This window comes from Poecilia formosa, unplaced genomic scaffold (genome assembly GCF_000485575.1).
Source record: "Poecilia formosa unplaced genomic scaffold, Poecilia_formosa-5.1.2 Scaffold230, whole genome shotgun sequence".
Taxonomy (NCBI): Eukaryota; Metazoa; Chordata; class Actinopteri; order Cyprinodontiformes; family Poeciliidae; genus Poecilia; species Poecilia formosa.
Window position 1 is genome coordinate 346,500 of NW_006800169.1, and position 17,260 is coordinate 363,759.

At 40.0% G+C, this 17,260-nt stretch overlaps 3 protein-coding genes across 4 annotated transcripts in view; all 3 read right to left on the reverse strand.

Moving 5' to 3' along the window:
- Positions 1-460: 460 nt before the first annotated feature.
- On the reverse strand, positions 461-6,940 carry grk7a (G protein-coupled receptor kinase 7a). The gene is made up of 4 exons (XM_007568715.2): positions 6,129-6,940; positions 4,511-4,966; positions 2,316-2,596; positions 461-2,122 (listed from the first exon to the last, which is right to left on the reverse strand). The coding sequence occupies exons 1-4, from the start codon at positions 6,723-6,725 to the stop codon at positions 1,783-1,785; spliced, it is 1,674 nt and encodes a 557-aa protein (XP_007568777.1). The 5' UTR covers positions 6,726-6,940; the 3' UTR covers positions 461-1,782.
- Positions 6,941-10,647: 3,707 nt separating this feature from the next.
- Positions 10,648-13,487, reverse strand: fbxo36b (F-box protein 36b). 2 transcript variants are annotated; one of them, XM_016680035.1, is made up of 5 exons: positions 13,354-13,487; positions 12,601-12,709; positions 11,696-11,868; positions 11,041-11,371; positions 10,648-10,998 (listed from the first exon to the last, which is right to left on the reverse strand). In XM_016680035.1, exons 1-5 carry the CDS (start codon positions 13,447-13,449, stop codon positions 10,901-10,903), a joined length of 807 nt encoding a protein of 268 aa, XP_016535521.1. In that variant the 5' UTR covers positions 13,450-13,487; the 3' UTR covers positions 10,648-10,900. The 2 variants fall into 2 exon arrangements, with proteins under 2 accessions (XP_016535521.1, XP_007568778.1); XM_007568716.2 differs by having other exon boundaries at positions 10,648-11,371.
- A 603-nt stretch (positions 13,488-14,090) lies between these two features.
- The window catches only part of agfg1b (ArfGAP with FG repeats 1b), a 13,320-nt gene continuing 10,150 nt past the window's right edge, over positions 14,091-17,260 (reverse strand). Inside the window, exons 8-11 of the mRNA XM_007568771.2 lie at positions 16,897-17,054; positions 16,553-16,711; positions 16,048-16,142; positions 14,091-15,599 (exon numbers count right to left, since the gene is read on the reverse strand). Of these exons, the coding sequence (XP_007568833.1) occupies positions 15,540-15,599; positions 16,048-16,142; positions 16,553-16,711; positions 16,897-17,054 (472 nt within the window). The 3' untranslated portion in view covers positions 14,091-15,539. The remainder of the gene's footprint in view (positions 15,600-16,047; positions 16,143-16,552; positions 16,712-16,896; positions 17,055-17,260) is intronic.

Below are 17,260 nucleotides of genomic sequence, written 5' to 3' on the forward strand. Positions count from 1 at the left end.
GTGCGAGTCTGTATAAATTTCAACCTGTATATTATTTCAACCTCGTCTGGAGAAAATCCATGTAAATTCAAACTAGTGGTCAAATATGAATAATTGCTTTTAGCATTTATTCACCACTTTGAAAAAAAAATGCTGTATGCAAATCTTCACCTTGCACATGTCAGAAGCATTGAGTTGCCCAGTACCTTGAGGCGATTTGAAACTGGTTTAAACTAAGATGGCAAAAGGGTTATCACCTAATCAGCTAAAAGTTTAACTTGCCAATTTGTGGAAACCAAGACCTGGCTGTAGTCAGCATCTTTAGAGGGGATTAGCGGGATGGATATTTTTAGGATTCACTCCTGAGTCCTCAGCAGCACCGTCTCTGTGTAAATATAGTGACGGCGAAGTGCGTAACGCGCCACAATCTGGGCTGTTCTGACTCTGGCAGCAGGTGACAAAAACACATGTAAACCAGACGCACTGATTTCAAAAGACATATTTAATTTCCTCAAGCTGATTCAAACGTAAAGGATTTTTTTTTTTCAGATTTACACAGCGCATTACTTCATTTTCTTTCATTCATATGTACAGAAACATGATTGCACATTTGAATTATATTCACATAAATGGTAAAAACTCAGCTCTGCCCGTTTAAAACAAATAAAGACCCTGAGACAATCAGCAAGAGCAACTGGCCTATTCAAAGTCTCTAATCTCAGCTCAACATAAACTATACAATAATTTATGATATCTAACTAGCTTGAGTTTTTTCTTCTTCTTTTTTTTAACAATCATTAGACTAATAAAAACAGCCCTGAATGATCACAGAACTTCAGGGCTGTGGACAGGGAACTCCTGGTACAGGAATTTATTGCCCAACTCCTCTAAATTGTCCTCGATCATATGCAGCAAAGATCTGCTAGTTGTGCACTCTTCTAGCAGTCCCCCAGCAACCCTGGGCTTCACTCTCTGTCCTTATGTTGGACGTTACAGCACCAACACAGGAGAGACTCAGAGCGGGGAGGTGTTTGGTATTATTTCATTTCTCTAAAATCATTCTAAACTTGAAATTACTTACATAAAGCCCCCTTTTTCTGTGCATAGATACTTGCATAACTCTTTTATGTACAACACATACATTCACTTTTTAGAGTTTGTATAAAACTAAGAAGTCAGGCGGATGGAAATGCTGTGTTTTGCTGTAACTACGTGGTCTAAGATCACAACAAAAAAGGAATACTACAAATTTCTCTGTGGAATGCGGTGGAGGAAGAAAACCCCACTCCTCACAGTAGAAACCCTCTGGTGTTATGGAAGTGTAAATAAACGCAGATGTTCCACAATCCAGCAGGATCGATTTCAAAGACGAGAAGATATTTTACATTTCTATCTTTACAGTTGTACATGTAACAGCAGTTTCCAACTGTCTTCCCGTGCAGACACCAGTTTACTTTTGCAGTTTCACTGCAAACACTTGTGTGGATAAAAAAACAGCTTACTGCTAGCATTCACTCTTGGTCAATGTGGTTGCAAGTCTACAGAATGAAATTTGCATGTCTGTAAGAGAAGCTGTGGCCCAGGAATGATGTGTAAAATACATCATCATGTCATTGTTCATGCTTTTGTGAGCTCTGCCTCAGGAGCAGCCTGCCTCTAAACCATCAGCATCCTTACAAGCTCTTTCTCTCTGCAAAGATGCCAATCCTTACCCTTCATGAAACATGATCCACGTTTTACACCGGTGCTATTGTCCATGAGAAAGCAAATTACTGAGGTGTTAGAAGCCTAACATGAGCCCTCTCAGAGGAGCGCGCACGTGCCGGACTTCTTGTCATCATCTAGACCTCCTCCACCCTCCTTCCTGTTGGGATCACTGAGTTCGTCGTACAGTCCGGTGTCAATCATCTCTTGCTGCCAGGGAATGGGCACTGCGCCCGTACTGAACTCCTTGAAAAATTTATCATCCTTAGCATCAAACTCGATGCCTTTGATCTCGGAGAACTCTGCGATGTCGCCGGTATCCTTGGCGTAGACGACGTTGGGTTTGGGCACCCAGGGAGGGTCCACAAGCCCTGCCTCCAGGCGAGGGAAGTTGATTGTTTTGAACCACTCGTGCTTCCTCGGATCCTCCATGTTGTTCCTGTTAAAAGGAGAAAAATACATGTGTGAATTCATGTAGATCCAGAATTACCAAAAGGCTAACCAGCAATGCTGAACCTTATGCCTAACGCCCTGACTAAAGCTGATTTGAAGATGCTACTGTTCAGAAGGTAGCAGGGGTACCTTCTGTCCATCCCTAATAGCTCATGTAAACCAGAAGAACCTGCTCTTACCTCATGCCCAGACGCTCATCTATCTTCTTCTTGAGGAACTGCTGGATGATGTCCTTGGTGGGAGCATCAAAGCACTTGTGCTCCCACTTTGGCTCCTCATTGAGAATGCGTCGTTGGACCTCCTCCTTCTCCACCTTCTCCTTTTTACTCTCAGGGCCTTTGAAAGGTGTGTAGCCTGCCACCATCTCATAGATACTGCAACCCAGGGCCCACCAGTCCACCGATGTCCGATATGGTGTTTTGCTCAGGATCTCAGGGGCCATGTAGGCTCCTGTACCAGCCTGGACAGCAGACATAAAAGTTAGGAAATTTAGAAAAGTTGAGGTCAACATGATAAAAGTTGAGTTGAACTTGAGACTTTTGTCATGTCCGTCTCAATGAAAGCGTGACATGTTGTAGAGAATGTTGTTGGATCATGGAATACATTTCTGCTTAAGAGTATGTATTTCCAAATGTATATATTGAACTGTCCAATGAAATACCACCTTTCATTATCCTTCCCTACTGCTTTTCTCCACCACTTCCCCTTCTTTTTATCTTTCCCTTTCCTTGTGTGACCCTGTTGCCAGCCTTAAAGCCAAGAGCCTAATCCTAATGCTAAGCCTACTAGCTGTCAAGAGTTGTGTGTGTCTGCACCCTGAGTTGTCCTGTCTCTTATATAAGGCCTGTCCATTTCTGGATGTTGTAGCCCCCAGCAGAAATGCATCCAGACATCCAAACACAGAGCCTATTATGCCAGCTAAAGAACATGCGCCACAGACCTGCGCTGAACTATTTCTGTTTGCCACCTCAAGTTAGTCGAGGCACTTACATATCCTAACACCTTAAAGACTATTACTATCAGCCTAAATCATCCCTTTCTATTCTTTGCTCCACCCTCAGTGCAAAGCCATGCAGGTAGGCAACTGACCTGGAATCATTGCCAGTATCAATCCCCTCAAGAAAACGCACCCTGCTTCTTTGCTCATACGTATATACATGTAGACATTGATTGAGGACCTCACCATTTGTGCTATTTAAGTCTTTTACACTGATGCTTGGGATTACTGGACACCTTTGGCACCTCTGGACCTGTCCTTCACAAAGATTGAGTTGCCACACATCTATGATTTGAATGCCTAGTAGTTTTGTACCAGCACCATGTCAGATATGATCACCCGGCCCACACAAAGGAGGAAAACAGAGGCAACTTCTGGAATTTTTTATCTCCAAGATGAAACTGATTGCAATCTACCATGTCTGAACATATGCAATGCAAGTTTTCCTTCAGTCTCTCAATCTAATCAGGGACAGACTTGTGTAATGCCCAGTAAGAGGATTATGGGACCAAAGCCAGGCTTGCCTGTAGGAGGTTAGCCCAGTCACTTTGGCTGACTGGAGAGCATCGCAGTGCTCAATAATGAGCTTACTAGACTTTCATAGAGCCAAGAGCTTACTCTTTGCTCCTGCAAGTAAGTACTGAACAAAACCAGTGGCAATATTGGTTTTCTTGTTTTGACAGTTAAGGTGAAAAATGCTGCTAACTAGTATACTATTAGAATGTTCGATTGTTTATCTGTTAAATGCGTTTTTACTCAAAATATTTAACAAATCTACCACTGTTTTCAAATGTTGGTACATAATCTTATAGTATCGCCACCTAGTCTGGTTCTGGTAAGCTGTTCTTTTTCAGTGTTGTCAGGGTGCCCTTCACTTGGGGGCCCTCAATGAAGATGAGTTGATTTTCACAGTTGGATAGAATGAATAAAATCTCTCCCATCAAGGTGCTCACAAAAGCATTAGCATATGTGTTAGTGTATCTCAAAATGGTTGCCTACAAATGTTCAAGCTTTGTCCTGACTGCTAAAGGATCAAATGAGTTATATAATTGATTTAGAGGCTCTAATTGCAAAGATCTTTAAACAAACCAGTAATCCCTGTCCGGATTTACACTGAAACTCTACCAAAGGGTGACAATATGTCGACATGCTGAAATGAACTGAACCTTTTCTTTACATTAGCCTGCTACCCAGGGACCACTGATCCTGGTTTATTTGGACTTTTTTGTTTTCTTAAGAGAGTTAGCTAACAAAAACTACTGCCTTAACATCAGTCATATAGACACAAGGGATGATTTTAATAGCTTTCTGTTGTACAGTGTATCAAATGTTTTCTCAGTTCTTGAAACCACACAGCCACAATGTCCGTCTACTCACCATCTGGGTGACAGTTTTTCCGGGAAGGACCTCTATTGCCAGACCCAAATCTGAAAGTCGACACTGGCCTTGACTATCCAGCAGAACATTCTCAGGCTTCATGTCACGATATACAATATCCATGGCGTGGAGGTGCAGGATGCCGGTGGCGATTTGTGCAGTGTAGTGAATGATGCGTTTCATCTCTATTCCCTTGTCCGCACCTTTGCCATCATAGCCTATGTTGTAAATGTGGTACTTGAGATCTCCTCCATTCATCAGGGTCATGACAAGGCACAGGTGAGTCTTGGTGTCATATGCATAGGCCAAGTTGACCAGAAACAGACTGTTGACCTTCTCCAAGATCTGCTTTTCTAAAAGGGCCATTTTTTCACCACCCTTCTTTTTCAGACGCTTTTTACACAACTTCTTGCAGGCGTACATCTGACCCGTGTTCTTGACCTGAACAGCACATACCTACAAGGAGAAGAACATTGTTTGGAAAACATGAGGGTTTCTTCATTATGAAAGATGCTTAGAACTTCTACAATATCTAGACAGAACCAAAATATCATCTTTTGGTATTAAGCTGACGGACATAGCCAAAGACCGATTTATGCAGATTGAATGACCAAAAGTTTTCTTGTTTCTTGATAAATTAAACATTTTTCACACTAATGAACAATGTAATGTTTATTATAGAAGGCTTAGAAGGTTTTAAGGTTAATGTCTATATGTTCTGAGTTTGTGAAACCAAGGTAAAATTCTTTGTGCAAACAAAGTTAGCCAGTGACACTTATTCTGATTGTGAAATGTTAAACCATTTCATTAGTTTGGCATTATGTATGATATGCTAATCATCAATCATCCAATTATCTATTGGCTTGGGTACAAGGCAATTGAAAAACTGGACATAGGAGTCAAACTAACTTGACTCTTGCTAGCTGATCCTTAGCATTACTTAGCATCACCCTAGAGACTTGTTTTGCTCACATCTTAAACTAAAATTCTTATCAATATCAGTTTTTGCTGTAGGTAGAAACATGGCACAATCATTATGTAGACTAAATTGTAGTATCCAGTGTTTAGTTAAAAAATGGAGAACATACTAGTGAAGGCCGTTTGAGGTAGCAGCTATAAGGTTCAGTCATGGTAATCCCTAACTCCAAATAAGTTCCTCAAGGGTCAGCTCTAAGACCTGTGTATGTGAATGTAATGCTAAGCCATTACAGGATAGTAGTGTTGATCATTTGTGCAACTTTTATCAGTAATGGCAGATAACGCATCTGTTGGAGAAATATTTCCCCTTTGAAACACCTGGATGGCTCAAAACAAATAAGTTTTAAATATTTGTGTTTGGGAGTCGATGGCTTCTTATTTTGGCCCTTATTTTCTGTCGAGTCATCAGATTTGATTCTGCACCAACAATATGAATTGTGATTTTATGGCTCATGCTTGGCAGTCAGCTTGAAATGAGGTTAATCCTCTTGCCCACAAGTTCTCATCAACAGCAATTACATTACGACCAAGAAATGCAAAAATGCCAGTAGGATTTTAGAATGTGAATTTGGAAACCTCATAAAATGACTGAGGTTTAAAATATACATATCTATATTTAAAAATAAGTCGTCATGCTTACCTCACCAAAGCCCCCTTTTCCCAGAGTCCTGAATTCGTAAAAGTATTTGTCACTGATGGGCTGCTTTTCGTACTCCTTCCATTGAAGGAATTTGTCAAAGAATGGGCTGTCCTGGTAATCTGTAAAAGGCTTGCCTTTCAGAAATTCTCTTACACCGTCCTGGACCTGCGTTTTCATCACCTCCTCAAAGTTGGCATCTGTCACAGACTTGCATTTTTCCGCAGGCTCCCCGGTAAGAAATGTCAGGAAGGATTTGGAGTCAGCTTTGCAGTACTTTTTCATAATTTCTTGCCGAGCCTTCTCTTTGGTTGCACCTTCAGCGAGGTCCCAGTCATACAGTTCATCCAGGAACTCTGCAGCAAGTTTGAACTCAGGGGTACTAGACAAAAAATCTCGGAAAAGCTTTTTCCCTATAGGCTGCCTTTCACAAATGAATGTAAAGTCCTTGTCGATGGCTGCTCTGATGGCAGCACACTGCTCCGGCTTGGGCAGAGACAAGCTCCGGCGGCGCTTTTTCATCTCCTTGTCATCCCCTCCTTGTGCTTTCAGGTAGGCCGTGTTGGCCACCAGGTTATCCAAGCCCCCCATGTCACACATCTTGGCGGTTTTGCGTGTTCTGTCCCCCCTACGTGACTGGGTTCTTCAGTGGCTTCTCAAGGATGCCCACTTAGAGTTTGTGCGTCTATGTGAGAGTGCACTTCTCTCCCAAAGCCAGCGTGCAAATGAGCTCCTGCACACAGCACACCTGCAAACCTAAGACACACTGACACACCCAGTAATTACTCATTTAGAATTAAATACCAAGGAGGGATTTTGGCTTAAGGATCTTTGTGTGGTCTATTCAAGGATGCTGTACACGGAAAGGGAATCGTAAGCGGGCTCTGCCGTAAGAGGCTTTGAAGACCTCTATATCTGTCCCTGATTTTTCAAAGTCTAGCAGTGGTCCTTTGGATTCTGTTGACCATGCAGATAGTAGTGAGGTGCACAATAAGATCAAAAGACAGAAATAACCAGAAACATTTTTTGACAAATGTCATGAATACATTTAAATAAATCTAGTATGTCTATCTGTGCATTTGCTTAAAACACGACAACTGTGAAATGAATTGAATATCGTGTAGAATCTCATGTAAGATATCATTTACATGTGCACACATGGAAAGGGGAAAGATCTCGGGCATCGTTAGATTCCTCCTGCCTGTCTCACCGGAACATGGACCACAGTGAGCTCACTTGTAATCTGCTTGCTTCTTTATCTCTCCCAACACTCTCACTGGCAATATTTACTCTAATTCATCAATGGCCATGTCTTGATCACCAAGAAAGGAAAAAAAAAATCTGCAACATATTTCTAATAATATTGTGTTTTTATTGTCATAATGAAGACCATATGTTGAGTGAAATAATCTCCAAGAACATCCTGGTTGGGAAACAAGCAGAGGTTACAGATGTGACTAAAACTAGGTGTTTAACTGCACTGACGGTCTGCAAACTGCAGTTCTGGAGCCACATGTGGCTACTTGGGCCCTAATCATTTTGGAGAAAGATTAAGTAGAACGGAGCAGTTTTTATTGCATATGAAATTCAATAAAAGTAGTCTAATAGCAGCTTTTCTATGTATTTTGGTTCAACAGCTGCAGGTACAATTTCAAGATGAGTGAAGGTGCCACATTCACCTGTTAGAACAGTTATGTACCAGGATAAAGCCCATGGCAATGTCCAGCTGTGATATTCTTCAGGAAGGAGATCAGTTGATCACTTCAGAAAGGAACATGGACTGAAAAGCCACACAGGGAAGAAGAATCCATTACTACAAAGGCAATACAAAAAAATGCTAAATTATAGTTTGAAATGGACTCAAGGAAAATACTTACTGTGTTTTGTTTAGCCTTGGCCGCTCTGGGATTAGCCGTTAGCTTCCACCTTCTAGACCATTTGATAAATCACCAAGATTGTTATCTACTGCATCTCAGCTGCTTATAACCTTTTCATAGAACCTCATTTTAAAATTTCTGAAACAATTTTAATTGCAGGCAATCCCAACACTTCGTCTATTATAATGTGTGGGCCAATTCAGGTTGATAAACCTGAGATAATATTAGCTAATCCTTTCTCAAAGAGTCTCAAGCTGTCAGTATCCTGCAGAAGACCAAAGGCTTTGCTTGCTGTCCACAACCACCAATGTAAGAACTTTTGACCCCTTCAAGTGGCCTAGGAAGACTCCTCACAGATCACCCAGCTTCTAAAAACAGTCAGAGGGTTATACTTAAGGTCCTCATGAAACCACTTTACTGAAGAAAACAAACCAACATTTGCCCTTATTTATTTGATTTTATTTTTTATTTTTTTGTTATTTCTTTGTAATTTCTCACCGGCTAAAAGAAAGCTTAAGAATATTTTGATCTAAGAGAGCCAGCGGCCAAGTCATTGAGTCAGCCATGACAGTGTGGACTTGTAAATGGATCATAGTGTCAGTGAAGCCCTTAAGCCTCCTGAGTGGATGAAAAGAGGCCATGAGTTTTATCTGTTTCCAGGTCAGGGAGGGAGAGAGCTGTAAGCTGAAAGCTCACAGATCCTCCATAAGTTTCACTTTTACTTCACACACGACTTCTGCTGCTCAGAGTTACTCTCCCAGAGAGCCCACTGGGCCTCAGTGCCTTCACAAGTCACTTGGTTGTAATGGATCACAGGAGCGTGGTTGAAAATAAAGAACTGTGCCAGATAAGTTCACAGGATTGTTTCCAAAAAGGTTCTCTGATGTTTTATTTCAGTTGGTTTTTATGCTTGATCTATGAGTCGCCTGCTGCTTTAACCTTGGGGTAATTAACCAAGCTTGGTGGTTGGTGGAGGGTTGTTAGCAAGGATTAAGATGAGGGAACCACTCTGTGCTAGTGCCTCAGAAGATGTTATGTAGTCTTCACACTGTTTCACTCAATCTTCTTAAGCCCACCAGACAGCTCTACATGGAGAGGCGGCACACATTCCCAGCGGAGCCGGGAGACAAATTAAAGGGATAGTTCAAGATTTTATTTTCTGGAGTCTGTTAAAGGATTTTTAGCAGCCAGTATCCTATTCAATTTCTTTTCGTCTTCTGTTTATGTTCTGACTTGTCATCTTTTTAAATATGTCTTGCACCACCACTTGCAACACTGGGAGTGTTGTTGTCCCAGGTCATCACAGTTTACAAAAAAAGGCTACAGGATCCCCAAGAGTCTCCAACAACTCCAGGAAAACTAGCTATACAGCGCTGTGCAACAGAGTCCTGTTGCCACCGATGCAGAGCTTGCTCAGTATCTACATGCACAGTGCTTCACAATCTGTTGGAGAACAGCCTGTTTGCAAAATGGGTAGCAAAGAAGCTTCTTAGGTCTCAAGAATAACATGGAGGACAGACTGATAATCTGCCAATGTTTCTTCCCCTTTGTCTCCGGCTTTTCTTTCAGTATCGTAAGACTAACTTTTTCAGTGTAGAGGAAAACTGGAACCTGACCAAAAATATGAATAACCCTTACATGTTTGTAAACACTACATTTCTTCCAAACAAAGTGGTCCAAGCAGGCAGACAGGGAATGCTAAGAATAGACCAGTCCATTAGCTTTGGCTGCTTGTGCCCCCTAGGGGGCTTCTTCTGAGTCCCAGACACCATCAATCCTATAAACACTCCTACTTTTTGGGTCTCCTGTTAAGATTTGGAGGGAGCTGATGTAAGTATTAAATACAAACAAGGCCAGTGATGTTGGCTTCCTTACAGAATGATTTTCTTTTGAAGACAACTGTGGAGAAGATTGTTTGACAGGGAAGGAATAGTTGATGACAGTTTTAAACCAATTTTACATCTGATTCTCAAGAAGCAATTATTAACTATGACATGTTTCATATGAGAACATTTCTGAAGAAAGCTTAAAGGGGCCTTCCAAAGAGTGTGTATCTGTAAGACCCGAATCACAAGTTCAGGTGGGGAGTAAGGTTCTGCAGGCCTCAAACCTGAGAGTCAAACCTTAAAAAAGGATGGTTTGTGTACATGTTTAGTGTGTTCCAGGAAAATGTCCAAAATTAGCTAAAATACTGAGTAACCTATTCCCTCTGGTATACAAACAGCAGTATATAAGATAACATTTGCAAAAATACTAAGGTCAGGTAAAATAATGTCAATATTATGTGGGCTACTACTATTATGTTGACTAACATAGACTAGTCCATTCAATATGTTAAGTTTAGCAATTATATCAAAATTAACTAAAATGCTAATTTTAGCTAAAGTGTTATTTGCATGGTGGCTAGCATGTTGACCTATAGTAACATACTCCATCTATAAGCTAACAGTGTATAGCTAAATATAGCTAAAATTGCTATGACAGGTCACACTATATTTTATATTCTTAATTAGCTCTTCTGAATTATAAATTGTGAATTTCAATGTACATTAACATTAAAATTATTCCTGTTACTCTAAAGTAAGTCTCTTATGTGACTTAGGTATAATAAAACAAGTAACATAGACAAATCAAGAAAAAGATGATTCAAATGAGCAACTAACCAGATATTTAATCACACATGTTAGTAATACAACTATAAGAATTGAACTGAAATTTTAGCAATTTTTAATGAGGCATAAATCAGTCAAATTGGCTTTGTGCTCCTGTTCAGTTAGGGAGGGAGCAGGAAGTTTTGCCTCAAGACTTCCTGTCAAAACTTCCTGTTTTGAGGCAACGTCTCAACCTCAGACAACCTGATGTTGTCCCTGAAACAGTCAGCAAAGGAGTTTGATGGACTCATACTCCAACGTTTGAACCAGAGGTGGCATTATGGTTGGAGATGTTGTCAATGTGTGGCTCAGTGCTGTCAACGTGTGGCTCAGTGCTGTCAACGTGTGACTCAGCGCTGTCAACGTGTGGCTCAGTGCTGTCAACATGTGGCTCAGTGCTGTCAACGTGTGGCTCAGTGCTGTCAACGTGTGGATCTATATTGTCAAAGTCTGGACCAGCTCCAGCACCAAAGTCAATTTCCTCCTTAAAGCTTTCAGTGGAAGATTCCCCTGACTGTGTCGCCTCATCGGTGCCGGGGCCTTCATGTTGCTCCTTAGACATCTTCCTCCTGCGGCTGAGCAGCTTCTGCAGATGTAACTTGTTGGTGAAGAAAACGGTGCGCCAGCCTATTTCCTTCGCCAGAGACGCCACTTCGTCAGAAATGCTGCAGCAATGGCGACGCATTGCCTGCTCCCAGAACTCCTCTGACCCGCACAGCTGAAGGGGAAAAACACTTCACAGTAAGATACAGTGTCGTAAAAGAAGGATATTCTACCTTAGAGATTTTGTTTCTGTTAATGGTTTGTCACATTTAATCTTTCAGATCATCATTTTAACATCAGGCAAGGAACCTGAGTGAATACAAAAGGCAGTTTAAGAATAATGTCTTCATTGACTATATATTATTGGATTTCATGGAAACAGTTTTTTAAAAAAGTTAAATATTTGGTACAAGTGTCTAAAAATTGAAATGATACAAAATGTGCATTGGTAATAGAGAATTACTTCATTTGTGTTTCTTAGTGTTTTTCTGCAACTCACCTGCTGAAACTTGCGTGAGGTCTGGCCAAGCTGATCCACATCCTCAAGCTCCAGAAAGTTTATTATCCGTAGGAGGAGTGAGTCAGACAGCCGATCAAGATAATTGTAACGGCCTTCGCACAAAGCCATGGTGAACTCCAAGACATGATCTCCAAAGACCACTCTGACTTCTCCTGAAGAAGGAGGCCATAGTTGTTGGGGGGTTTTTTTCAGACTGTGCTGGATAGTATTTAGTGCTTGTTACGATTAGCACCACTTTAAAAAAAAAAGTCTATTGCAACCAGATGAAACACAATCAGAGACATGATGATTCTACAACAGCAAGTCTTATAGAAAATAAATGTCAAATGATCATTTTTAGATAATCACATTTTAAATTAAGCTGAATAATGATGTCCTCAGTAATAAAGGAGTGTTTACATGTAGTTGTTCTTGCTTTTGGCTCTTAATCTCTTACCAGATGGCCGGAGCTCCAATTCACCATGCAGTGTGTGACAGGCGGAGTGGAGAAGGTCTTTTAGTATTTTCGTGTTAGATACTGCACAGTACTGGTGATAATTAATTTTTCTGGCTACTTTTACTAAATGTTTGATATTGTTTTTTTCTCCTGATACAAAAATGTTGCCATATCAAAAAATAAAAAAAGGAAATGTAAAGAATAGATTTGATAATAAAATATTATAAAAAATAAATGTGATCAAGTTTTCTAAATTGATGCAATCTGCAGAGGAAGCACAAACTTTAGAAACTGCATAACACCCAGAGACAACTCTACTAACCACTGTTCCACTGGGAAACTCTGATGACTAGTTTTGCTTTTTCTCTTTTGTTTTTCAGTTATGACAAAACATTTATTTATTTCCTCTGACTCTGTTTTAACAAATCTCGATATATAGTTGCCTTACTCTGTAGATCAGTGTCCTCCAAGAAGTCACTGAGAGACTCCTTCACCTCTCCAGGCTTGGTGTGTCTGTACACCATTCTGGGCGAGATCTTCCACCATCTCCATATTATCTGGAAATAGAGTAAAAGAGCTCCAGTTCAAATGAGGGAGGGAAAAAACACAGACTAGTTATTTTTATTAAATATCAATGAAAGTCTTTTTCTTCATCCAAGCATTTGTGACATATGATGGAACATAAATACTAAAGTCATGCACAAAAAGTAAGGTCTGTCCATATTTCCACATAAAAACCTACAGAAAAGGATTAAGGTCACTGAAAAAAAATTCAGAATTCTGATTAAGAACATAAAGTCATAATTCTGGGACTAAAGTCCTTTTTGTCATCTGTATAGCCTAACCTAACTATTTCAATTTTCATAGAAGCTGAAGTTTGTTTTATTTTTTTCAAGTCGTTAATACTGAAATTAACAGAAACGTATGCTTCCAATTTATATGTACCTTTTGAAACTTCACATGAATAGGTTTTTCTTATATTAAATTCCTGTATGCAATTCACTTTTTGAAGACTTCTAATTCATTGAGACGCACCTGCTTTTTTTGTTTACGAGCAGAAAACCAATGGAAAAGTTGGAAGAAGTTTGTCTTGCAGCAGGTTTAGCTAATGTTCACTTTATGCTAGCCATTTCAATCGCTTAAACTTAAAAAAGAAAGCAAAACTTCTGTTATAGTACTGCAGTACACTGCAGTTACTTACTTCTGACTTGGTGACAAAAAAGTGATAATAATCTTTAATTGGCGGAGGACCCCGTCCATAAGTCTCAAACAATGGATCTGTTAGAAGCGACGCCATGTCAAGTGTTTAGGCGTTGCTATGACAACGTCAGTCGAATGTCCTGTTGAGATTCAAGGACTTTTATCATTATACCAGCTTACATTTTTATATATACAAGTATACAGGAAGTGAAATGAACCTGAAATCAGCTTTATTAAATGTTAATCTGTTTCATCATCAATTCTTGCAGTATGTTGCTGCTCAAGCGTTAAGTATGTCATCTGCAATAAAGACAAGTTAGGCAGTGTAGTTAAAAATCTTTTAATTTATTTATACATATATTTATAAATGTACACATTTACTACCTAATCTTGTAAAAACAAGAAACTTTTTTTTAAACATAACTGAAACCCAAATTGTCCACAGTCAGGGGGCTGGTCCAGTGATGTATGCAGTCCCTGAAGACTTCGCCTCATCTAAACAAACCTTCTCCCCACATTTTCCTCGTCTGATCGGATGCTTTAAAAACGAAGGCAAAGAGGACAGATTCAAAAAGAGGACAGTGAACACAACCCTGATCTCCCAGATGTTTAGTCAGTCAAATGCTGAAGATGTTCTGCTTTTAAAGTACAAGCCACCACTCCCCAACAAAACCGTGGGATCCTGACTTCATGTGTTCTGAGGTAGCCCAAACCGGATCACAAGCCTGAGGCCTTCAATAACAGTCTCTTTCTGCTGTTTTTATTCATAGAATATAGAGAATATCTGAATTATGCTCCCCAAGTTACAAGAGTATACTTACCAACTTTAACAAGGACTTATCAGCTTAGGTAAAATAACACAAAGAAATCCGACTAACTTAACCTTTACTTGGTTCTCCTCTGTTTATGCTCTAAGAGCCGTGTCTGTTCCTTTACCTGTAAGTAAAACACGACAGACTCCTGTCTGCCTCATAATCTACATAGTATAGTTGCTGTGCACTGCCAACAGGCATGGGCCTGGGGCCTACAGTAAGACGCCCTGCCCCAACTGATTGCTGAACAGAAAGACTAGCTTAGTTGTTTGGAAATATTTGTGTGAAGACAAACAGAACCACCCATCCTGAGGGTAACGCTGTTTTAAACCTACAATTGGCAAGCTATGAATCTCCTCTGGTCAGCATCCACTACCTCAGCAGGTCAGCTAATAAGCACTTAATGACTAAATTTAACAGGTATTTACTATATATTTCTGCTTTAGTCTCTGTAGGACCATCATAAATATTCCTATTTCTGTAGTAACCAATATGTAGCAATTGTAGGAATTACATTTCAGCTGAAATATGACTTAATTATCTGATTAATTTGTGTAAATACAGCAAAACTCAGCTTTTTTTGTTGTTTTTTTTATACTTAATTTCATATGGTGACATATGAAATTGTCACCATATTAAAGATTGCCTAAACGACAATCTTTAAATGTTGGCCTATTCAGATCAATGCCATATTACATTAACCTGCTCTGAAGGTTACATTTTATTTTCATTTTTAAAAGTCCTATCTATCAGACTAAAGCCTATTTTTATATTTCAAGAATCGCAGTAACGGAAACGTGGCTTAATACAGGAAACCTGGTGCGAAAAAAGAGTTCTTAAATTAACAAGAAAATAATTCCCTTTTTTGAACTTAGAAAAAAAAACAACAATATTATCACTCTACCAAAAATGCAGATTTGGATGAGACCCTGTTTAAATGTAAACTGTTACTTATCTGTTAGTTTGAAGTGATTTTCTTCCCCTTTTCTTTTTTTTTTTTTTTGTCGTTTTTAACCACAAGGTTTATGGTTATGCATCCTTGTTAGTTCAGTCCTTATTATACATTACATGTACTTGTTTGTGATTACAAATAGTGATATGCACAAAGCTTACAGTTAGAACGGAAACAAATATTAAAAATAAAAAGCATACAATAATGGAATATAGTCCAGACAGTACATTTCTGCCATAGCTGTCCCCTTAGTCCTAAATATATTCCTTTGTACTCCTTCATAGTGTTGTAAACTTCTTTCATGGAGAAAAAAATAGATAAGTCTCTTCTTAAGAAATGTACTGTCACTAGTTTCGTGACGGAACAGGTGCGTTCGAGTATGTGCTGCATGCTGCCCTCTGGTGGCCGAAGCCAGGAGCTGTGCTACAGGAAAGGATTGGTGGAAGAACCTCCAGAGGGGAATGGCCCCGCTGGCGCTCCGGCCTGAAATAAAAAGAATTATCCAAGATTATGTTCCTGCGTTGGCCCTGAAGCGCAAACCGCTTCAGCGAATAACTAAACACAATTGAAAAACACAACAAGAAAAGTGGTGTCGTCCAATCAGCGACGTCTCTGTTTAGTTAATGTGTTTTCTTAAGTTGGAATAATGCTTAGCTAATAATATCATTGTGTTTGTTGGGGGTTAAAACACTCAAATAAAATGATAAAACAATGATTAGTTTAACCCAACAGTGTTTTTCAATCTTTAGTTGTGTTTAGCAATTTGTTGATGTGGTTTGCACTCCAAGGCCACCATAGAATCCACAACATCAACAGAACCCCCCCAACCCCCCCAAAAAAAAAACAAGCACTACAGGCAGAAGAAAGACCCCTGGTAGGATTGGGTAGTTATGAAGAGAACTGTGAAAAACGCGGGACAGAGCATGCTCACCATAAATGGGTTATTGGACATGCCAGGAACAGCCATGGGCTGCCCAAAGGGCGTAATGGAGGGCTTGTTCTGACCGTAGACTGGGAAGGCGGGCCCTAAGGGGGACAGAGAGGAAGGAAAATGGCTTCACTTCACAGAAACACATAAATATTAAAATGATTTAAACCATAATACTCAATGATTCAAAACTCTGAAAGAAATAGGGAAAACAAAGTAAGAGTAAAAACCTTGGTTTATTCTGTTGCATTTAGGTGTAAACAGAGCCTTATTGATAAGTGTTGGTATCTTTTTTTATTATTATTATTATTATATTTCTGATCAAAAACAATAACCCAAAAAGCTTTGCACCCTAAATGCAAACTTTAAGTAACTGTACAGCAGCTGCCAAAAACAAAAAAATCACTGTCCATCCAGACTTTCATTTATGATCAAATAGATACAAGATACAAGGCAGGTCCTGTACAGGTACAATACTGTATGAGGTCAGAGGGGACAGGGCACTAACCATTAGACTGAGGCTGGTAGGCCCCAGGCTGGGGGTAAGGAATGGGGGCCTGGCCGGGGAATTGCTGCTGGAAGTTTCCGCTGAAACTGGTCGGGAGGCAGTAGGAAGACGCATTCCCAAAGCCGGCAGGCATGCTCATAGAGCCAGTACCAAACGAGGCTACGAAACACACACATCATGTGTGCACAGCGACGGTACACACATACCCACAACACACACACAGATACATTAGATACTCAGCATATACTACTTTTCAATGTAACCGAGTTACATTAAAATTCCACTAGTATCTAATCAGAAACATGGAATAACAAAAGGATTTCATGTTTTCTAAACGTTCTCACCTGCAGCTGGACCTCTGCCGTTGGCCTGGAAGGGGTTGGAGGCCATGTCGGGGGCTATCGCCGCGGCAACGAAGGGATTTGTTGATGGCACCGCTAAAAGGAAACAGTCATAAAAATCAGCCTGTACGCTAAAAATCACTGAACGGCTTGGCACCACAGTACATTAAAGATCCTCTGTTGCTGTTGTGTCAACCTTCCAGACCTCTCAGGTCTTCTGGTACTGGTTCTGCTCTGCATCAGTGGAACCAGAACCAAACATGGAGAAGCAGCATTCAGTTTTTATGCTCCATTAACCTGGAGCAAACTTCCAGAAAACTGCAAAACTACTTAACAGTCGTAAGCAATAAATAAATAAATAAATAAA

Excerpts from the sequence above, each read along its gene's own strand:
- grk7a (XM_007568715.2), bottom strand. The coding sequence starts at position 6,725 with ATGTGTGACATGGGGGGCTTGGATAACCTGGTGGCCAACACGGCCTAC. Across the intron at positions 4,967-6,128 it reads GAAAAGGGGGCTTTGGTGAG|GTATGTGCTGTTCAGGTCAA; the intron begins GTAAGCATGACG and ends TTCTCCTTGTAG. Across the intron at positions 2,597-4,510 it reads GAAAAACTGTCACCCAGATG|GCTGGTACAGGAGCCTACAT; the intron begins GTGAGTAGACGG and ends TCTGCTGTCCAG.
- fbxo36b (XM_007568716.2), bottom strand. The coding sequence starts at position 13,449 with ATGGCGTCGCTTCTAACAGATCCATTGTTTGAGACTTATGGACGGGGT. Across the intron at positions 11,869-12,600 it reads GGAGGACACTGATCTACAGA|GAGAAGTCAGAGTGGTCTTT; the intron begins GTAAGGCAACTA and ends CTCCTTCTTCAG. Across the intron at positions 11,372-11,695 it reads CCTCACGCAAGTTTCAGCAG|CTGTGCGGGTCAGAGGAGTT; the intron begins GTGAGTTGCAGA and ends TTTCCCCTTCAG.